The 18,238-nt window shown below is 29.5% G+C and overlaps 1 protein-coding gene and 1 pseudogene across 1 annotated transcript; both read left to right on the top strand.

The window, feature by feature from the left end:
- The first annotated feature begins 5,869 nt into the window (after window positions 1-5,869).
- Window positions 5,870-7,266, top strand: LOC105790222 (zinc finger protein CONSTANS-LIKE 5). The gene is made up of 2 exons (XM_012617707.2): window positions 5,870-6,609; window positions 6,698-7,266. The coding sequence occupies exons 1-2, from the start codon at window positions 5,986-5,988 to the stop codon at window positions 7,013-7,015; spliced, it is 942 nt and encodes a 313-aa protein (XP_012473161.1). The 5' UTR covers window positions 5,870-5,985; the 3' UTR covers window positions 7,016-7,266.
- Window positions 7,267-8,767: 1,501 nt separating this feature from the next.
- Window positions 8,768-11,977, top strand: LOC105790219 (malate dehydrogenase, mitochondrial-like; annotated as a pseudogene).
- The last annotated feature ends 6,261 nt before the right edge of the window (window positions 11,978-18,238 follow it).

Here is an 18,238-nt window from a genome sequence, read left to right as displayed (position 1 = left end):
CAAAATATAAAAAGATATAAATATCCTTAAAATAATGTTTGTTATTTTATAAAATGAAGGGTATTTGGTAATTTTCTAACTAAGTTAAGCTTTAATATATAGTGGGTTAAATTTTGCTATTTGTCCCTATACTTCACAAAAGTTGTGAATTTAATCCTATACTTTAATGTAATCAGTTTTTAGTTTCGTACTTTTCAAATTTTGAATATTTTTCCTAATCAAATGATAACTATTAAATTTATTAAGTTAAGTTCGCTATTTTCAATTTTGATGCGACAAACATAGTATCATATGTGTAATATATCATGTCACTTGTTATATCCACCTATTACTTAATAAAAATCTAGTTAATGGATTAACGGTTGGCATTTTTGTCAAAATTGAAATTTTAAAATTCGAAAAAGTATAGGGACTTAGAACGGTCCAATTGGAAAATACAAACTAAATCTACAACTATATACATTGTACATGACTAGAGATTGAATTTAACTAAACGAACTTAGTTGCTATTGTTTGGGTCAAGACTTGAAATATGAAACTTATAAGGACTAAAAGCGATCAAATTAAAATATAAAGATTAAATCCATAAGTTTTACAAAGTACAGGGACTTATTGCAGAATTTAACTTATATAGTATAGATACAATCTTAAGTCACATTTAAATTATTTTCTCAAATAAAATGAAAAAAAAAAAAGCAAAAATAATATCCTTTTCCAAAATTGTCCTTGACCTTAAAGACAAAAACAACGACTCGGTTGGCCGACCCATTTGCCCGCCCTGTCTGGCACTCTAAATTTCTGACAGTGACTTTTGTAGATTTTTGTGCCAAAATCTCTCTCTTATGGTTCCGAGGGCAAACTTGTCCAAATCAAACCAATATTATTTACCTTTGAATAATAAAAATATTTAATTAAATAAATATTTATACTTTTATCGTATTCAACTAAGTAAATAATTTTATAGAACATTAACTTATATTTCGTACTTATATAAGTTTTTAATATTTAATTCATATAAAAATAACTTTAATTTTAAAACAAATAATTTTTTTTTGTTTGAGACCTTCAATATTCAATAATTACAATTAGCCCCAAATAAATAAGAAATTGAGTAAGATCAAACTCTTAAATAGGGAAAAACTTCCTCAATATTGTTTCTCTTATTCACAATTAATTCAATTATTTTAGTTTTTAATAATTTTTATAAAAAGCATATTTAATTATAAATAATGTCGATTTTTTTAACAATCTTATTATAGTTTCTGATCATATCTATTTTTTAACACAATGTTTAGAATTACCCATAGTCCCTCCTCAATCCATATATAGGAGAATAATGCACTTCCGTGCACTTGAACTCACGTCCTCCTGTATTGGCAATATGTCCATGTTAATCGAGTTAAGACTTAATCGGCTAAATAAGTAAATATATATTAATCAATACATTGAATTAAAAGTTAATTATAAACTTTAAATAAATAATAAAAAAATTTACCAGTTTCTTTTCATATTCTTTTTAATGTTTGGATCCGAAGGTATTTTTATAATTTTTAATTCTTCAAAAGAAAAATAATATTAATCATGAAAAAGACAATTATAACCTTTTCCTTAACTGAAGAGGCAACAAATTAAAAGATGGGCCCAAGGAAAGATAGCACAAATTGTCATTTTCCAACTTTTAACAAAACATTAATTTATTATGGTAATGCTTCCTTTTTTTTTTTAGGGATGTCTAAAATATCTAATCCGAATAATATTTGGTGATGGATTTAAATAATTTGATTAATTGTCGATTGAGTCTTAATTCGATTGGTATGTGTATTATTATCAATACAAATGGATATGGGTTCAATTGTGCTGAAACGTATTATCTTCCTATTTATAGGTTGGGGAGCGACTATAGGTAGTTCCAGGCATTGTGTCAAAAAGATCAAATATGATCAGAAAATATAATAAGATTATTAAAAAAACTAATTTGATCAATTAAATTGGTATATTGTATGAAAGTAGTTGATGTATTAAAGGTTGTAATCTTATTACGTATGATAAATTAAAATTTTAAAATGTTTCACAACAGTTTTTAGAGTTAATTACATCGGTATCCTCAAACGATGATCTTCATTTTAAAGTAGGTTTCAAATTTTAAAATCCTAATGACATCTTTAAACTATCAAAATTATATCAATAAGGTCCTTTCGTTAGTAAAATTGTTAATTTAATCATTAAATTAGACATCATATCTCATGTGACATAATTTAAAATGAAAATTTTAAAGAAAAATGAATATTGTGAGAACGGATGATGTAGAGATTTCGGTTTTGAGATTTTCGTAGCTTTTATAGCAGTTTTATTGTTCACTCTCTCTTTTTTTCGGTTTTACTTCATTTTTAGTTTTAACTTTTAAAAGTTGTGTGACAACATTTTACTTTTCTTTAAAATTTTCATTTTAAATTATGTCATAAGACTTTTCATTTGACAATTAAATTAACGATTTTAATAATGGAAGGACTTGCTATAACATTGATAATTTGAAGATGTAATTAGAACGCTTTGAAGTTTAGGGGCCGATTTAGGATGAGAGACATAGTTTAGGGATGCCTAGTGCAACTAGCTCTTATGTGTACGAGGAATTTCCAATTTTATAAAGTGTATTTAATTAAAACAAAGTAAATTGGTGAGAGATAATTCAATGTATGATTTAATTGAAAAGAAAAATGGAACTTTTAATCTGAATAAAAAAAATTAAGTTATACAAAGTGTTGGGCAGGAAATGGCGGTAGTTTACAATGTAGCTAGTGTGGAGAGACACTAAGAATGATCATTTTAAAGGGTTAGAGGTGGTATTTGAGATGAATGTGGGTTGTAAAATTGATCTTGTTCCTCTCTTGCCTTTGGTGTTGAGATGAAGCATTTATAGAGAAATGGCAACTTGGTGTGTATCCCAACCATCAAACATTCTATTTTATAGGAATAAAGGGTAGAGTGGCAAATGCCAAGTAGAAGCACCATTGGAGTTGAAGTGAAGAGATTATGTAATATTATTGGACGAAGCGTCGTTAGAAGTAACGTAGATGGATGCATGTTGCTACTCCAAGGTAAAAGGTAGCTGGTAAGCCATCTGCCCAGCCCCAAAGAGTGTGGCACGTCTGAAGAAGATCTAACACAATTTACCATTGTAGTGGATGGCACTTGTTAGCATTAATGAAATGCTCCCTTCATTCGTGTGGCAACTTTCTACATTTTCATTGTTTCCTATTTTATTCATGTTATGCTTTTATATTTATTTTAATAGAAACGTTCCATTGATCAGAAGAATGCACCTTCTTTTTGCCTAAATAGGTTATGGTAGTCCTTTATACAATTTGCTTAATTTTGCTGGGCATTTTTATTATAAATGGGTACTGTAGTGTGAAACAAAAAGTAAGTTAAATGCACCCTACCGCCTATCCAAACCTATAAATAGGAGGATAATATACTTCAGCACACTCGAACTCATGTCTTCTTGTATTGACAACAATGCTCATGTCAAATGAGTTAAGACTCAATCGACTTGACTTTGTCATTTTAAATATTTTTTATTATTTACAACATTTGTCACATTTATAAATACAAATATTAATTTTACTAAAATATTTGTTTAAATAAATTTACTTAGATAAAAAATTATCATACTTATAAATTAGAGTTATGATTCTATTAGAAAACTTTTATTAAATGAATTTATATACCGGATAAAAATGTTATATTAAACTACTTTATATTTAAATTATTATGTTCCCATTAACCAACAAGTAAAACACTTGTATTCCAAAATATTCGAATAGAGGAGAGATACAAACAAGCAACAATCCCTATACCGCAAGTTTAATGAACTAATTAAAGATGCATCACTTAGATCAATCATCAATAATGACATCTTAGCATTGCTATTGCCAAATTATTTTAACGACAAATTCCGATCAACCAATTGGACACTACCAAAGACCCAAAGAACTAACCAAAGATGCATCACCTAGATCAATCATCAATACTGGCATCTTAGCATTGCTATTGTCAGATTATTTTGACGTCAAATTACAATCAACCAATTGGACACTACCAAAGACCGACAAAGGACCCTCACCACATCAACAATACACGAAAACCAAATCTCAAATAACCTATCATTTTCTCCATTATCTTGAAGTCTAATCTCGTATTCAGTATTGTACACTACTCTATCTTGACAAACTCTTTCAATAATAGTTCTCAACAGATCTAACGACGCATGCACTTACCTTGATAGTTCCCATATATGCACCATAACACTTAAAACAAAGTGAACGTAAAAGAAATTAGACAAAGATCTCCATAAATTAGCAAAGGGAACTAACACTATCATAATTTTGAGATAAAGCAAGGCAAACTTTTATTTACACACATGCTTTCAGTTGGTGATGTCCAATAAATTTCTATTGCCACAAGAATCACCTTAAAAAGAATGTTGGAAAAAATTAAAAATAAAAGTTGAAAAAAAAAAAACAAAGTAGGAAAAAATTTGAGGTTGAAAAGAAAAAGCATAAAATTATATTACTTTATCAAATATCGAAGTTATTCTATAATTAGGTACTCAAATTTGATTTTTTTAATATGGTATCTGTTATTTTCTTGGATCAATTTGACAAAAATTATATATTTTGGTATTCAAAAGTAACAATATTAACATTTTATATTTAAATTGAGTTTTAGAGTTGATTTGATGAAAATTAATTGCTAATGCAATATGTGATTTTAATTCATGTTTTAAAACCCGAATTAAACACTAAAAATTAACGTCGTGATCTTTAGGTACCGGAATATATAACTTTTGTCGATACAAACACCGATTGAACCTAAAAATAACACGGGTACCATATTAGAAAAAATGTCAAACTTAGATCTTGAATTATGTATTAAGTCTTTTATTAGTGATTTAATTAATAATATTTTTATATAAATTAATTTACCGAATAATTTGAAACTTGTATTAGTTTTATAATTTTTTTATATTCTTGGTTCTAGATCATCTCATGAAAACCAAGATTATTAAAATCGAATTGAATTGATCGATTAAATTGAAAATCAATTAGTATATCAATTTGGATTAGACCTGTTCATATATTGGATTACCCGTCTAAGCCCGAAGGTTCGCCCGAAATTTAAGAGGGTTTGGGCAAAAATATTATGCCCGAAAAATAAGCTTGGACAAAAAAATTAAGCCTGTTTAAAGTATAGGCTGGGCATGAGCTTAAGCATTCAAGGCTCAAGCCTGGCCCAACCCGTTTTAAGTTTATAGTACTTTATATTATGTTTATATATTATATAATTTAGAAAACATTACAAAAATAAACATATACTAAATATATAATACTACTCTAATGTAAATATTAAAATAATATTAAAGTGACTATATAAAAAAATTTAATAAATAAAATATATAAAATTATTAAATATTAAAATAATATGGGCGAGCCTAAAAATGAGTTTAGGTTAGTCTTTTGCAAGTATGGGAGGGTTTGGACAAAATTTTAAGTTCAAATTTCGAGTCGAGTTAAACTTGGACAAACATAAAGTATATTAATATCATGTTTAGATCGAACGCAAATTCGGTGTAACAAGGCCCTAGTTTTATTTTTAAAATTTTAATTGAAATCGATGAGAACAAAAAAGGGTGGTCCGGTTGAGAAAGGATGAAAACTGGCGGTCGTTATCATCTTTCCGGTTGGGCCCATGTCGGCACAGACAAACGACAGCAACTAGACCCAAACATTATTAAAATCCCCCAAATATTTTCGTCCTAACTTTATTTCATGGCCTATATAATTCCACGTGTCCCTCCTTCAGTAGAATAGATACCCAAAAATCCCATCTCCAACCCCAAAATCAAAAACAAACACTTCAAACCCTCCACGTTTGATCCAAACATAATATTTTTTTATTTCCATTGCTTTGATTTGATTCGCGATTATGGGAATCGAAATAAGCGGCGGCACGATCATTCCAGGAGGTTGGGGGGCCGCCGCCATGGCTGTCGCGGCTAAGACATGCGACGCATGTAAATCATCGGCGGCAGCTATCTTTTGTCGTACTGATTGGGTCTTTTTATGCTTGAATTGTGATTCCAATTTCCATTCCGGTCACGAAAGGGTGTCTATGTGTGAAGTTTGCGAACAAGCTCCGGCGGCTGTCACTTGTAAAGCCGACGCGGCGGCTCTCTGTGTCACTTGCGACGCCGATATCCATTCAGCGAACCCACTGGCTCGCCGTCACGAACGTGTACCCATCGAACCTTTCTACGACTCCGCTGATTCCATCGTCAAATCTTCCCCTTTTAGCTTCCTTGTGCCGACGACGGATCATAATGGTACTAATTGTAAACAAGAAATTGAATCTAACAAAGGGGATTTTTTTTTCACAGAAATGGATCGGTTTATCGATTTCGGGTACCCGAATTCATCTCAACATCTTCATGATGCCGCCATGGATAGCGTTGTTCCAGTTCAAACTCCAAAACCAGTCATTCCACTGATCAACGATGGAAGCTGTTTCGATACTTTCAGCTATCAAACTCAATCATCTCTCAGTCATAGCGTAAATACTTCAAAATTCAAATCCATTTTCTTCAATTACTGCAAAATTTTCATAAATTAAACGAAAATTAAAAAATAAAAAATTTCAGGTTTCATCATCGTCGCTTGAAGTAGGAACAGTTCCAGATGGGAATTACCACGCAACACAAGTGGGTGGTTCAATCGATCGAGAAGCTAGGGTTTTAAGGTACAAAGAGAAGAGAAAGAACAGGAAATTCGAGAAGACAATACGATACGCTTCAAGAAAGGCTTACGCTGAATCAAGACCAAGAATCAAAGGTCGATTTGCTAAAAGAACAGAAACCCACAACGATGATGTTGATCACATGTTCAATAACTCTTCTTTTGCTGTTGGTCCTGCTGGTTTCATGGCGGAAACAGACTATGGTGTCGTTCCATCGTTTTGAATGTTGATGTTTTATGTTTGGTTGAATCTGTAATGTATTAAATTATTTAATCCAATATCCAGCAAAGTAGAAATAACCTTATGGCCATTGAAAATCAAGGAAGATAGATGCTTAGTTCTTCGATTAATCATTAAAGTTTCTGCTGTATAAAAAACAGTGTATCGGTGGAGTTCGTCGTATGTTTGCCATGGTTGATTTGCAGGATTCCTGCAAGGGAGATATATTAGTTTTCATAAAAATGTTTATTTCAATCTCTGAATAAAACCAGATATATGGTAAGTAAATGCTTCAATTTAGTTCAATAATTTATCTAGATTTGATTTCCAAAATTTTGGAAGAAGTGTAGATCAAACCAGAAATTTTGTTTAGAGACCGGGTCAAAAGGTAAAATTTTTATTAATTTTTCAAAATTATAAATTTATAAAGTACTAAATTAAACATTATATATTTGGAAAGGGACTATAAAATAATTTTCTTGCCTGCATCTGATTTTGAGAAGATAATCTAATTGTTCGTGAACACGTTAATTAGATTCATAAACTTGTTAATTCTGATATTAATGTCATCTCGGATATGATGTGAATAAAGAGAGCTGGTTTAATTAACTCGATCAACCAATTCGATTAAATCGATTTTGATTGAAATGATTTAAGTTGTTAAGTCAGTTGTATAATCAATTTTTTGCAATTTCGTTTGTCGATTAGTGATTATTGAATCTCATTATAGGACTGCCTTACTTACTTAACTTACTATTGATACTTTAAAACTATTTTAAATATTATTAATTTTAAATTTTATAAAAATATATATGATATAGTTTATATTAAATCAACCAAGTCCAATCATACAAACTCAAACCCAATAAAATTGAAAAATATAACCCAATTTTTTGGGGTTAATATGTAAATTACCACTCCGTTTTAGTTTTATTGATATTTGTTATTATACTTTTAAATTAAAGGTAAATTTACCACTATGCTTCAACTCTATATTGAATTTCACCACTTCAATTTTATTTAATTGAGTTTTGACATTAAAATTTGATTTTTTTATTTACTTTTACTATTCAAATATAATTTAAATCAATTTAAGTTAAATTTAATAAAAATTTAAAATATTTTATTTAATAATTAATTAACATAATATCAAATATTTATAAAATTTTATTTATAAAAATAAAATAAAATAATATTTTATATTTTTAAAAATCAAGAATTCCTTCCATTAAATATAAATTTGAAGTTAATTTGTAATTTTAATAATTTTATAATTTTTCCCATTATATTTTGTTTTCAAATAATTAAAATCAATATCTAATGAGAAATTTTTATTTAAAAAAATTTTGATGGAAAATTTAATTAAAATTTAAAGTTTAATGGCTAATTCCAAACACAGAGTAATAAATTTATTCATATTCTTATATTACGATGGTAATTTACACCATAAACCTTTTTTAAAAACTAAACCTAAATAAAAAGAAATTAATTTTATCTAATAACATAATCCAATAAAATTTTAAAAAATATTTAAAAGAAGAAAAGGGTAATTATACCCAATTTTATGAAGTATTAGTGAGTTTATGTTTTGGTCACTCAATCTCAAAAAATGATAAAAGGGTCGCTGAACTATTCGAAAATTTTCATTTAAGTCACTGCATTATTCATAATATTTTATTTTAAGTCATTGGGTTGTTAAGTTTCTTTTTTAAAAAGCTTGGCTAGCGAGACGATGGGTATGGTAGATTAGTACTCATCGATGAGTAGAATAATATAGTTGTTTAAATTTTAGTTCACAGATTTGTAATATTTAAAATTATCTGATTTTTCATTTTTCATTTTTCAACTCGTGAAACAGTAAAAAGTGGTATAGTAAAAAATAATTAACTTGAGTATTAATACAAAAACCTTCTAATACAACGTCTCTTTTTCCTCCCACTCTCCGCAAAAATGTTTCGATCCGTAGCTCGATCGGCCGCCGGAAAGCACCTCATACGCCGAGGATATGCCACTGAGCCCGTTCCCGCCCGGAAAGTCGCCGTCTTAGGCGCAGCCGGAGGATTGGTCAACCCTTAGCTCTCCTCATGAAGCTTAACCCCCTTGTTTCTCAACTTGCTCTCTATGATATCGCTAACACCCCTGGCGTTGCCGCTGATGTCAGCCACGTCAATTCCCGAGCTGAGGTCCAAAACAAAAACTAATTTCTTATTTGAAAATGTGATCTTTTAGATTGAATTTCAAAATGTGAAATCACTGTTTTAAGCTTGTTCCGAGATAGTTTTTCTTCAATACTTTTTTTTTATCTGATTCTTATGATGTAATTGTTTTGGTACTGAAAATATTTGCTGATAAATGCGATCATTTTTGTAATTTGTTTCAAGAAAAGTTTTGAAATGATCTAATATTTCGGAGATGGCGGTTTATATTCATTGATTTACTTTTTTCTATTGAAATTTGGCTTTGTTATTATGCTTTTGTACATGTTATATGTAATGCATTAATCACCTGATTGAAATTGAGTGATTTTCTATTTTGAAAAGTAACTTTTCTTTATTTCTCGGTTACTAGATTTTGCTTTTTTCTTAATAGGATTTAAGGAGTTAGAGTTTCAAATTCACAGTTCTGGATTGAATTCCTTGTTTTCAGAAATTTGACTGCAATGTGATTATATGTTTGTTTTAATCTCTTCAGAAATTTATATGACTGTGCTAAGAATATCAGCTTGGCACAGCTTAGTTTCATTTAATTAGTCTATACATTTATTCAAATGTTTTATATATATATATGGATTACTGATTACTTTTTAATCCTTTCTCAAATTGGTAATGGCTTCCATCTTTTTACTAATTTGTCTTTAATCTCAGCTCATTCACCAATTAATTTGATTTAATTTATCTGCTCTGTTTTCCTGCTGGTCACTCTTTCTTCTGGATTTTCATCTGCATTCACACTGTGATTCCTATTTATTTCAACGAGCCTTGTATACATTATATTTTTCTTGGCTTTACTTCAGGTTGCCGGATATGTTGGTGAAGAGCAATTGGAGAAAGCTTTGGACGGATGTGATCTGGTCATCATTCCTGCCGGGTGCCAAGAAAGCCTGGTATGAGTCGTGATGATCTTTTCAACATCAATGCAGGAATTGTCAAGGGTCTATGTTCTGCTATTGCTAAGTATTGCCCCACTGTGAGTGTCTATCCTTTTTCTGTTAATCGGAGAAAAAAAAAACATTTTATTATGGATCCTTGATGCTTCTAAGTGTTTTATAAGTTTTGCTGTATTTCTTTTCTACATCTGTTAAAATTTACCTTACCAAAATGTGATAACTGTGGAAGTGATGGGAGAAGTTTAATAAGTTAAACTGGTTATCATACAATTCCAACAATCGAAAGATGTTGTTTAACTTCAAAGAATTGTTTTTATTCTGATGTGACCTTTTTCTAAGTATAATGTTTTCTTTTTCGCCAAGTTTTTCTTTGATGAACTGAACTTATGGCACAGGCACTTGTCAATATGATTAGCAACCCTGTCAATTCAACCGTTCCAATTGCAGCTGAGGTTTTCAAGAAGGCAGGGACATATGATGAAAAAAAGCTCTTTGGCGTAACTACCCTTGATGTAGTTAGGGGTAAGACTTTCTACGCTGAGAAGGCAAAAATAAAAGTTGCATGTTTGTTCAATTCTATGCTTATCGAAGGCCTCTTATAACAACCTCATTGCCTGGAATATACTGCTATAAAGGGGGAGAACAAAGGAAATAACTAGTTCACCTCTCTTCCATCACACTTTTTTTTAGAACTGTTGTTTCTGAAGAATAAGCGAAATTCTTAGTTGAGGTGGCCCAGAAATCAAGTGTTTTAAGTAGATTTCTTTTTTGTCCAAAGTGCGTCATAGCATAAGAAACTTTGGATTATAGGAGGAACTTTCTGTTGAGTAAGTTTTTTCATTTGCGTGCAGATGTCAATGTCCCGGTTGTTGGTGGTCATGCCGGAATAACCATTCTCCCACTATTTTCTCAAGTACTTCCTTCTTCTCATTACCCTTCTTATCATTGATTTTGTTTAACATCAAAATGTATCAAATGCATAACACTATTGTACTCCTTTCATTTTTTACTTATCGTAGTCTTCTAATTTCTAGTTGCATTTTATTATTATTACTTTTTAGGCCACACCAAAAGCCAATTTGGCTGAGGGGGATATCAAGGTTCTCACAAAACGAACGCAAGATGGAGGCACTGAAGTTGTGGAAGCTAAGGCTGGAAAGGGTTCAGCAACATTGTCAATGGCGTAGGTATTAGGTTTTCCTGTCAATTGTATGGTCATAAAATGGAAGAACTAAGATTTTAGTCGCTTCATTTTAGCTCGACTAGGTAGTCTTGTTTTCTTTATGCAGATATGCTGGAGCCATTTTTGCTGATGCCTGCCTTAAGGGACTGAATGGTGTTCCTGATGTCGTTGAATGTTCATTCGTGCAGTCAACTGTGACCGAACTTCCTTTCTTTGCATCTAAGGTAAACTTTCCAAAGGCATAACTTTTTTAATTTCTTCTTCGTCTGGGAATTGAGCAATGGTCATTTTTCGTCACATCACTCCAAAATCTCATTTATATATGATTGTTGCAGGTAAGGCTCAGAAAGAACGGTGTGGAGGAAGTTTTGAGATTAAGTTCTCTCTGAGAAGAACGGACTGGAAAGCCTTAAACCGGAACTCAAAGCATCGATCGACAAGGGAATCAACTTTGCCAACCAGAGTTAGTTTAAAAATTATTTACAAATTTCTTCCCAAATTTTTGCAAGACTGCATTGGCGTTGTTGCTCTTCTTCATAGGATAGGCCCTCTATACCAAAGTTTCGAGTAATAAGAGTGCTTTGGTAATCGGAGTTGAGTGATCGATTTTTTTAATCATTAGATTTAGTTAATATGTAACTAAAAATAAAGATTTATTTAATAGATGCTCTTCATAACTCGCGTGACTATGTTTCTGAATTTGGTTTGATCCTGCATGATTGTTTGATGTTGAAATCTTTCTTTGCTTCCTTATTCTTTCATTGGATTCGTCAAAGGTGGCTCGTGCTCATGCTCGGGTAGTTTTATTACGTGCAAACCATTCTACGTATGATATCCTTCCCACACAAATTCGATCTATTGTAATTTTTAATATTGTTTCTACTTCGAATCATGAGGATGATGATCGGTGTATGGGGTGAGCCTATTGGTTCAATTTCTCTTGTTTTTTTGGTTAATGAATTTGATTCTGCTTTCGCTAAAAATAATTCGTGTTGTGTTATATTTTATATAATTGATGGAAAGTAGTCTATTTAAGTGAAGAATGGAACTAAAATCTATTAATTTTTTGATAATTAAAAAATATATTAATTATGAGGTTTGATTCTTGGATAACTTTTTCTTACCTTTTATAAAAAGAGTAAAATTTACTCAGAAATGAAAATAAAAAAAATAAAATCATAAGTAAAGTTGAGCTGAAAATATACTGTAATTCATTCATTTTGTAAGTTTTAATTTTATATAATTTAAATAATAATGGAAATATAATTTGACATTAATACAATTCATCGTGTAATTTTAATTGCATTAGACATCTCCAAATTATGACCCTTATTTTAACTTGGCTCCCAAATTTTAAAATATTTTAATTATATTCTTAAACTATCGATGTTATATAGATTAAGTCCTTCAATTATTAAAATCGATAATTTAACCATTAGATAACATGTCAAATCTTATATTACATAATTTATTTATTTTTAAAAAACTAAAACATTACCACATAACTTTTACAAGTAAAAACTAAAAATAAAGTAAAATCGAAAAAGAGAGGAATTGAGCGATAAAGTTTTTGCAAAACTTCCAAAACCAAGATTTTTACAATATTATTTTAAATTATGCCACATAAGATTTAATGTTTCATTTAACGGTTAAATTAATAATTTTAGTAATGGAATAACCTTACGATATGATAGGAATAGTTTGGTGGTGTAATTAGCATGTTTTAAAACTTAGAGACCAATTTAGAATGAAGATTATAATTTAGGGATGTATGGTGAAATTAACTATTCTAGTTTTAATTAAAAATTAATATTTAAAATATTATTATCATTTTAATTTAGTCATATAATCAACCTTCTTTTTCTAGGTGTCATGTCAAACTGAATAAAACTTCTACTTTATTTTTTAGTAAATTATAAGAGGAGAGCAAAGCCCTAACATCAAAACAACGAGTGTGATTTGATCCTAAATTACACTTGAAACAGTGAACATCCTAATCATTAGACCATCACACGTGTTCAATTTTTGATTTTTTATTACAATCATAAATCAACTAGTCGGTTGATTCCTTTAAAAGTTTTCAGTTTAACTAATTTTGGATTCAAATCCTTTGTTTTGGGATTCCAATTTCGGTATCTAATTCTTCCAATGGAAAACACTGTGTGTAAAAGGAATCCAATTATATGCTAAGATTCACATAATACGCGTATTAAATTACACGTGTAAAATTACATATTTAAAATATATGTGTTTATAAATAATATAAAATTAATAATGAAATATATGGTTTGAAATTAATTAATAATATATGAAATATGCATGATATATTTTAAAACGAAATTTAAACACATGAATACATCAATCCTAAGCTAGTGTCGAGTTAATTATTGACATAAACTCAATTAACTACATCATTAATATATACAATTGATTGAGGTAATAACGTGTGCCTAATAAAATTAAAATAAATATTTAGTTGAGTGGTAAATCAAAGTTTTTATTAATATAATTGATGTGGGTTCAAATCTAAAATATATATTTTATTTTTAAAATAAAATATTATAGTGCCCTGAAATAATATAACTTATTTTAAATACGAAATGATATTTTTGTAATTTTTTTAACCGAGTTAGTACCTGATTGACTCATGACACAAACTAAGTCCTGGGTTTAAATAATAGTATAGATTAACCTACTATTTCAGAATCGGACCTACCAATTAGACATGTTGGGTCTAGAATCGATCAAGATATCGGTCCAGAATAATGTATTGGACCTATTGACTCGTGAACTGGTTAAATCAATTGTCTCTATTTTCATTTTTTTAATATTTTATGATTTTTATTTTAAAAAACATGATTCAATTAAACCAAACAACTGAATCAACTAAGAACCAATAATCTGACCAATTCAAGCAACGAATTGATTTTGAAGACCAACAATTTTTAATTTCTAATTTTGTGTAATGTGTGATGTTTTTATGTTGTAATTGTATTAAGGGGGGAAATGAAATCCAAGGAGGTTAGAATTAAATTTAAAGTTTTTGGAGGACTAAACTATACTTTCACCATTGTATTACGTTATAATTTCATAATTATTGAAAGGGTTTAAGTATAAATTTACCATTTTTGAGTCACAACCCTTATTTCCCTTTAATTTTGTAGAGGTCAGAATTAAATCAAAAGACAATTTAACCATTGTATTGCATTGCAATTTCATGATTAAAAAAATAGTACAATTTGTCATTTTTGTGAGCAAAGCCCTTCAAGGGGTAATGCAATATTTCGGGAATGTGATTATCATATTTGGATTTCAAACAAGTAGTTAATCTTACATAATGTCAAGATTTCAGAATATACAGAGTAATCTAAATACAATCTCTTCCTTAAATAATCTTACATTCTAGTCAGGTTTCCTTAAGTCGAACAGAGAACCAATCCCACACCACAACAACAATCAGCCACCATACATCAATGATAGCTTAAAATGATACGATAATTAAAAAGCAGATTAAAGTGGTTGAGGTTTGTTGATTCTAGTTTTTGCTAATTTGTTTGCCTCCACATTTGCCAGTCTGAGAGATCTAGAAGATGTACCATACATCAAGAGGAATCAAATTCGAGAAAGAACTAATGATTTCCAGCATCAAGGCTGGGGCTGTATTAGGCAATTGCACCCACTTAACAACATTTGAGCTACTAAAGCTTTAAATATTATTTTACCATTCAACTTACACTATCGGTAGAGGCAGTACCAATGGAGGGTAGCAGAGGCCCCGGCCACTTAAAATGAAAACTCCCGTTTAAATTTTATAAAATTTTATATTTGTATATGGTAAAATTACACTTTGGTCCTAAAAATGATAAAATTTTAATTTAATCTTTAATAATATAAACTATTAAAATGATAAAATTACATTTTAGCTCTCCTGAAAATATATGACTAATTTTGTCTTTTCCAACAAAAATTTCTAGCTTCACCCCTAACTATCGAGTATGTTACTTAGCACATACAATCATCTTTACCCATGATCTAATATATATATATATATATATGAAAATTTATATTTTATGCTTGATACCATTTTTTATAATAAAAAAGGAAAGTTGGAATATTATATGTAAAAATTATAAATATATGTAATTAGTTGATTAAATTGGTGTTACTCATTAATTTTATCCCAATTTAGCTAGAAAATTATTAAATATCCAATTGTTTTACAAAATAACAAATATATTTATGAGATTTTTTTGTCGTTTTATATTTTATATAAAATCTAAAAAACAAATAACCAAGATTAAACCCACCATTTTAAACTTTATATATATATATATATATATATATATATGTCATAAATATATTTGCTACAGGCTCATCATCTATTACATAATAATATTAAAGGGGTTTTTTTTTTTTTTTCACTTTTGATCTTCCCTACGATGAAAAAGTAGGTAGCAAGCACATACATTTAAAAAAAAAAAACCCACGTGATCTTTTCTTCTAGCGTAAATGCAAGATAACCATCAATGGTGATGAGGATCAGGACCAACTGGACTTCGGCGTTTCGATTCCAAAGGATTCCCAGCGTTCCTTTTCAAGCTAGCTTTAATGGCTTCCCTACCTTCCATTATCAATGCACGTTTGATAGTGCTTCCATATTGCTGAGATTCACCATTTGTCTCACGTACTTGTTGTTTTTCAACCGGTTTTATAGTGGACGTCACGGAAGTTATCACGGCCGATTGCGGTAAATATCGACCACGAAAAGAGCTGAATTCATCGGAAACCGAAAATGGAAGAAGCAAACGAGTAGCTGAACACGAAATCCATAATAAAGCATACAAGGAAAGGATGAAGAAAAGATTGAAGGTAGCCATTTTTGAATGTTAGAACAAACTAGGGTTTTTTGATAGTTTGTGTATAGCATTGGTTGCATGGATAGCTATATATAGATAGATAGATCTCGTTAGTTACCATCCTTTTTAAAAAATCCCATAAATCTTCTTTTTCTACGTATCATATCAAACAGAACGAAGCTTCTGATTTTTTTTTCTTAATTACATTCGTAATTAAACTAGTCGGTTGCATGGAGCCAGAAAATTTTTGGGCAGAAAATACGATAATAAAAGTGTAATTTTATCATTTTAATAATATATATTTTTATAATTTTTAAAAAATTAAATTATTTTTTTTTATCATTTTGAGGGTTAAAATATAATTTTATCATTATTAATTTAAAATTTTATAAATTATAAAGTATGAAAATGAAAATTTGGTTAGAGGCACCTCCGCCACTGGTCGGTTGGTTCCTTTAAATCGAGTGAGATGCGAAGTAAGGGATGGCAAAAAGATAAGAGATAAGCACAGCTTTATATTTTACGTATTCAACAATGGGGACGAATAAAACTTTTAACAGAAGTGGTATTCTTATATGCTAAGATTTCCCCTTTTTTTTTTTTAATTATTCTCTATTTTTACATATTATTTTTTTTTTTTTGTGAATTATAAAAGGAGGATAAAGTCCTAACGGCAACGCGATTAGCGCGATTCAAACTTAGACCACACCTAACACAGTGAACACATTGATCATCAAGCCAACACACGATGTTCATATATTAATATCTTTAATAGAATCATTAGAATGGTGTTGATAACGATGGATTCCGACAAAACTGTTGTTAAAAAAAAAAACATAGTTAGGAGGATTTCTGAGAATTATACAATGACCCCCAAAGTAAATAAACAACTGAAAGATATGGATAAAAAGAAGAAAAGGAAGATCAAAGAGAGCCAACCTCAAAAGTTTTCAGTTTAACTAATTCTGGAATCGAATATTTCAAATCCGGAATCTAATTCTTTGAATACGCACACTGTGTAAAAGGAATACATTAACACAATAAGATTCAAACAATATACATAATAAATTAATTAATTATTAACCCCAAACGAGATTCAATTTAGATATCGATCTAGAATAAGGAGTTGGACGGATTAACTCATAAATCGGGTTAAAAATTAATTGAATTGAATTTTCTATAATTTTTTAAATAATTTTTATAATTGAACCAGACAAACCAGTTGAATTAGTAATAGGTGGTTTGATTGATTTGACCACGGTTCTGTTTCTGAAATTGTTAGGTCTATTAATAAGATTTCAATTTTTTCGTTTTTGGTACGATCAAAGTTTACATTACAGTTTAGGAGAAAGGGGTGTTGACATAGTACTCAAGTCTTAAACCTTGAGGTACCGAGAGAGAGTTTTAATCACTTACTCCTTTAAGTTGTTAACTAATCAGATAAATTATAATTTTGTTTAATGTGTAGTTGTGTTTATGTTTTATGTCGTAATTATATTAAGAGATGAAGCTAGAAATTTTCTTTAAGAGGAGTTAGAATTAAATTAAAAAATTTAAAGGACCAACATACACTTTTACTATTGTATTACATTATAATTTTATAATTTTTGAAAGGGTTAAGTACGATTTTACCATTTTGGGGTGACCTCGCTTGCTCTTGGATTTTTACGAGTCATAATTAAATTAAAAGATTTTTAAAGGTCAAATTACAAATCATTGTATTACAAACCTAATTTTATCATTTATTACTTTATAAATTTATCATTTTAAAGGGACTAAAAGAATTTTTTTATATTTCGGTAAGTACAATTTTACCATATATTATTTTGTAATTTCATTATTTATGAGGGTATTGAAGTGGCAATTTTCCATTCTCGATTTGTCCTTATAAATATTATGCCACATCATCACCTAAAACATTTTTTTTATAAAAAATTGGCTAATGATGACCAAAACTAAGAAAAGTTGCCGAATTCCAAGACTAATGTGGATAAAAAAATAAGTTCAAGGGCTAAGTTGAAAATATTTCCAAATTTAGTGACTAAATATTGGATTATCCCAAATTGAAATTGACTAGCAAGA

This window comes from Gossypium raimondii, chromosome 8 (genome assembly GCF_025698545.1).
Source record: "Gossypium raimondii isolate GPD5lz chromosome 8, ASM2569854v1, whole genome shotgun sequence".
NCBI lineage: Eukaryota > Viridiplantae > Streptophyta > Magnoliopsida > Malvales > Malvaceae > Gossypium > Gossypium raimondii.
The sequence above is the reverse complement of the archived record's forward strand: the minus strand, read 5'-3'. Positions and strand labels throughout refer to the sequence as shown.

Bases quoted from the DNA above. Each gene is read 5' to 3' on its own strand.
- LOC105790222 (XM_012617707.2), top strand. From the start codon at position 5,986: ATGGGAATCGAAATAAGCGGCGGCACGATCATTCCAGGAGGTTGGGGG. The intron at 6,610-6,697 runs GTAAATACTTCA...AAAAAATTTCAG, and splicing joins AATCATCTCTCAGTCATAGC to GTTTCATCATCGTCGCTTGA.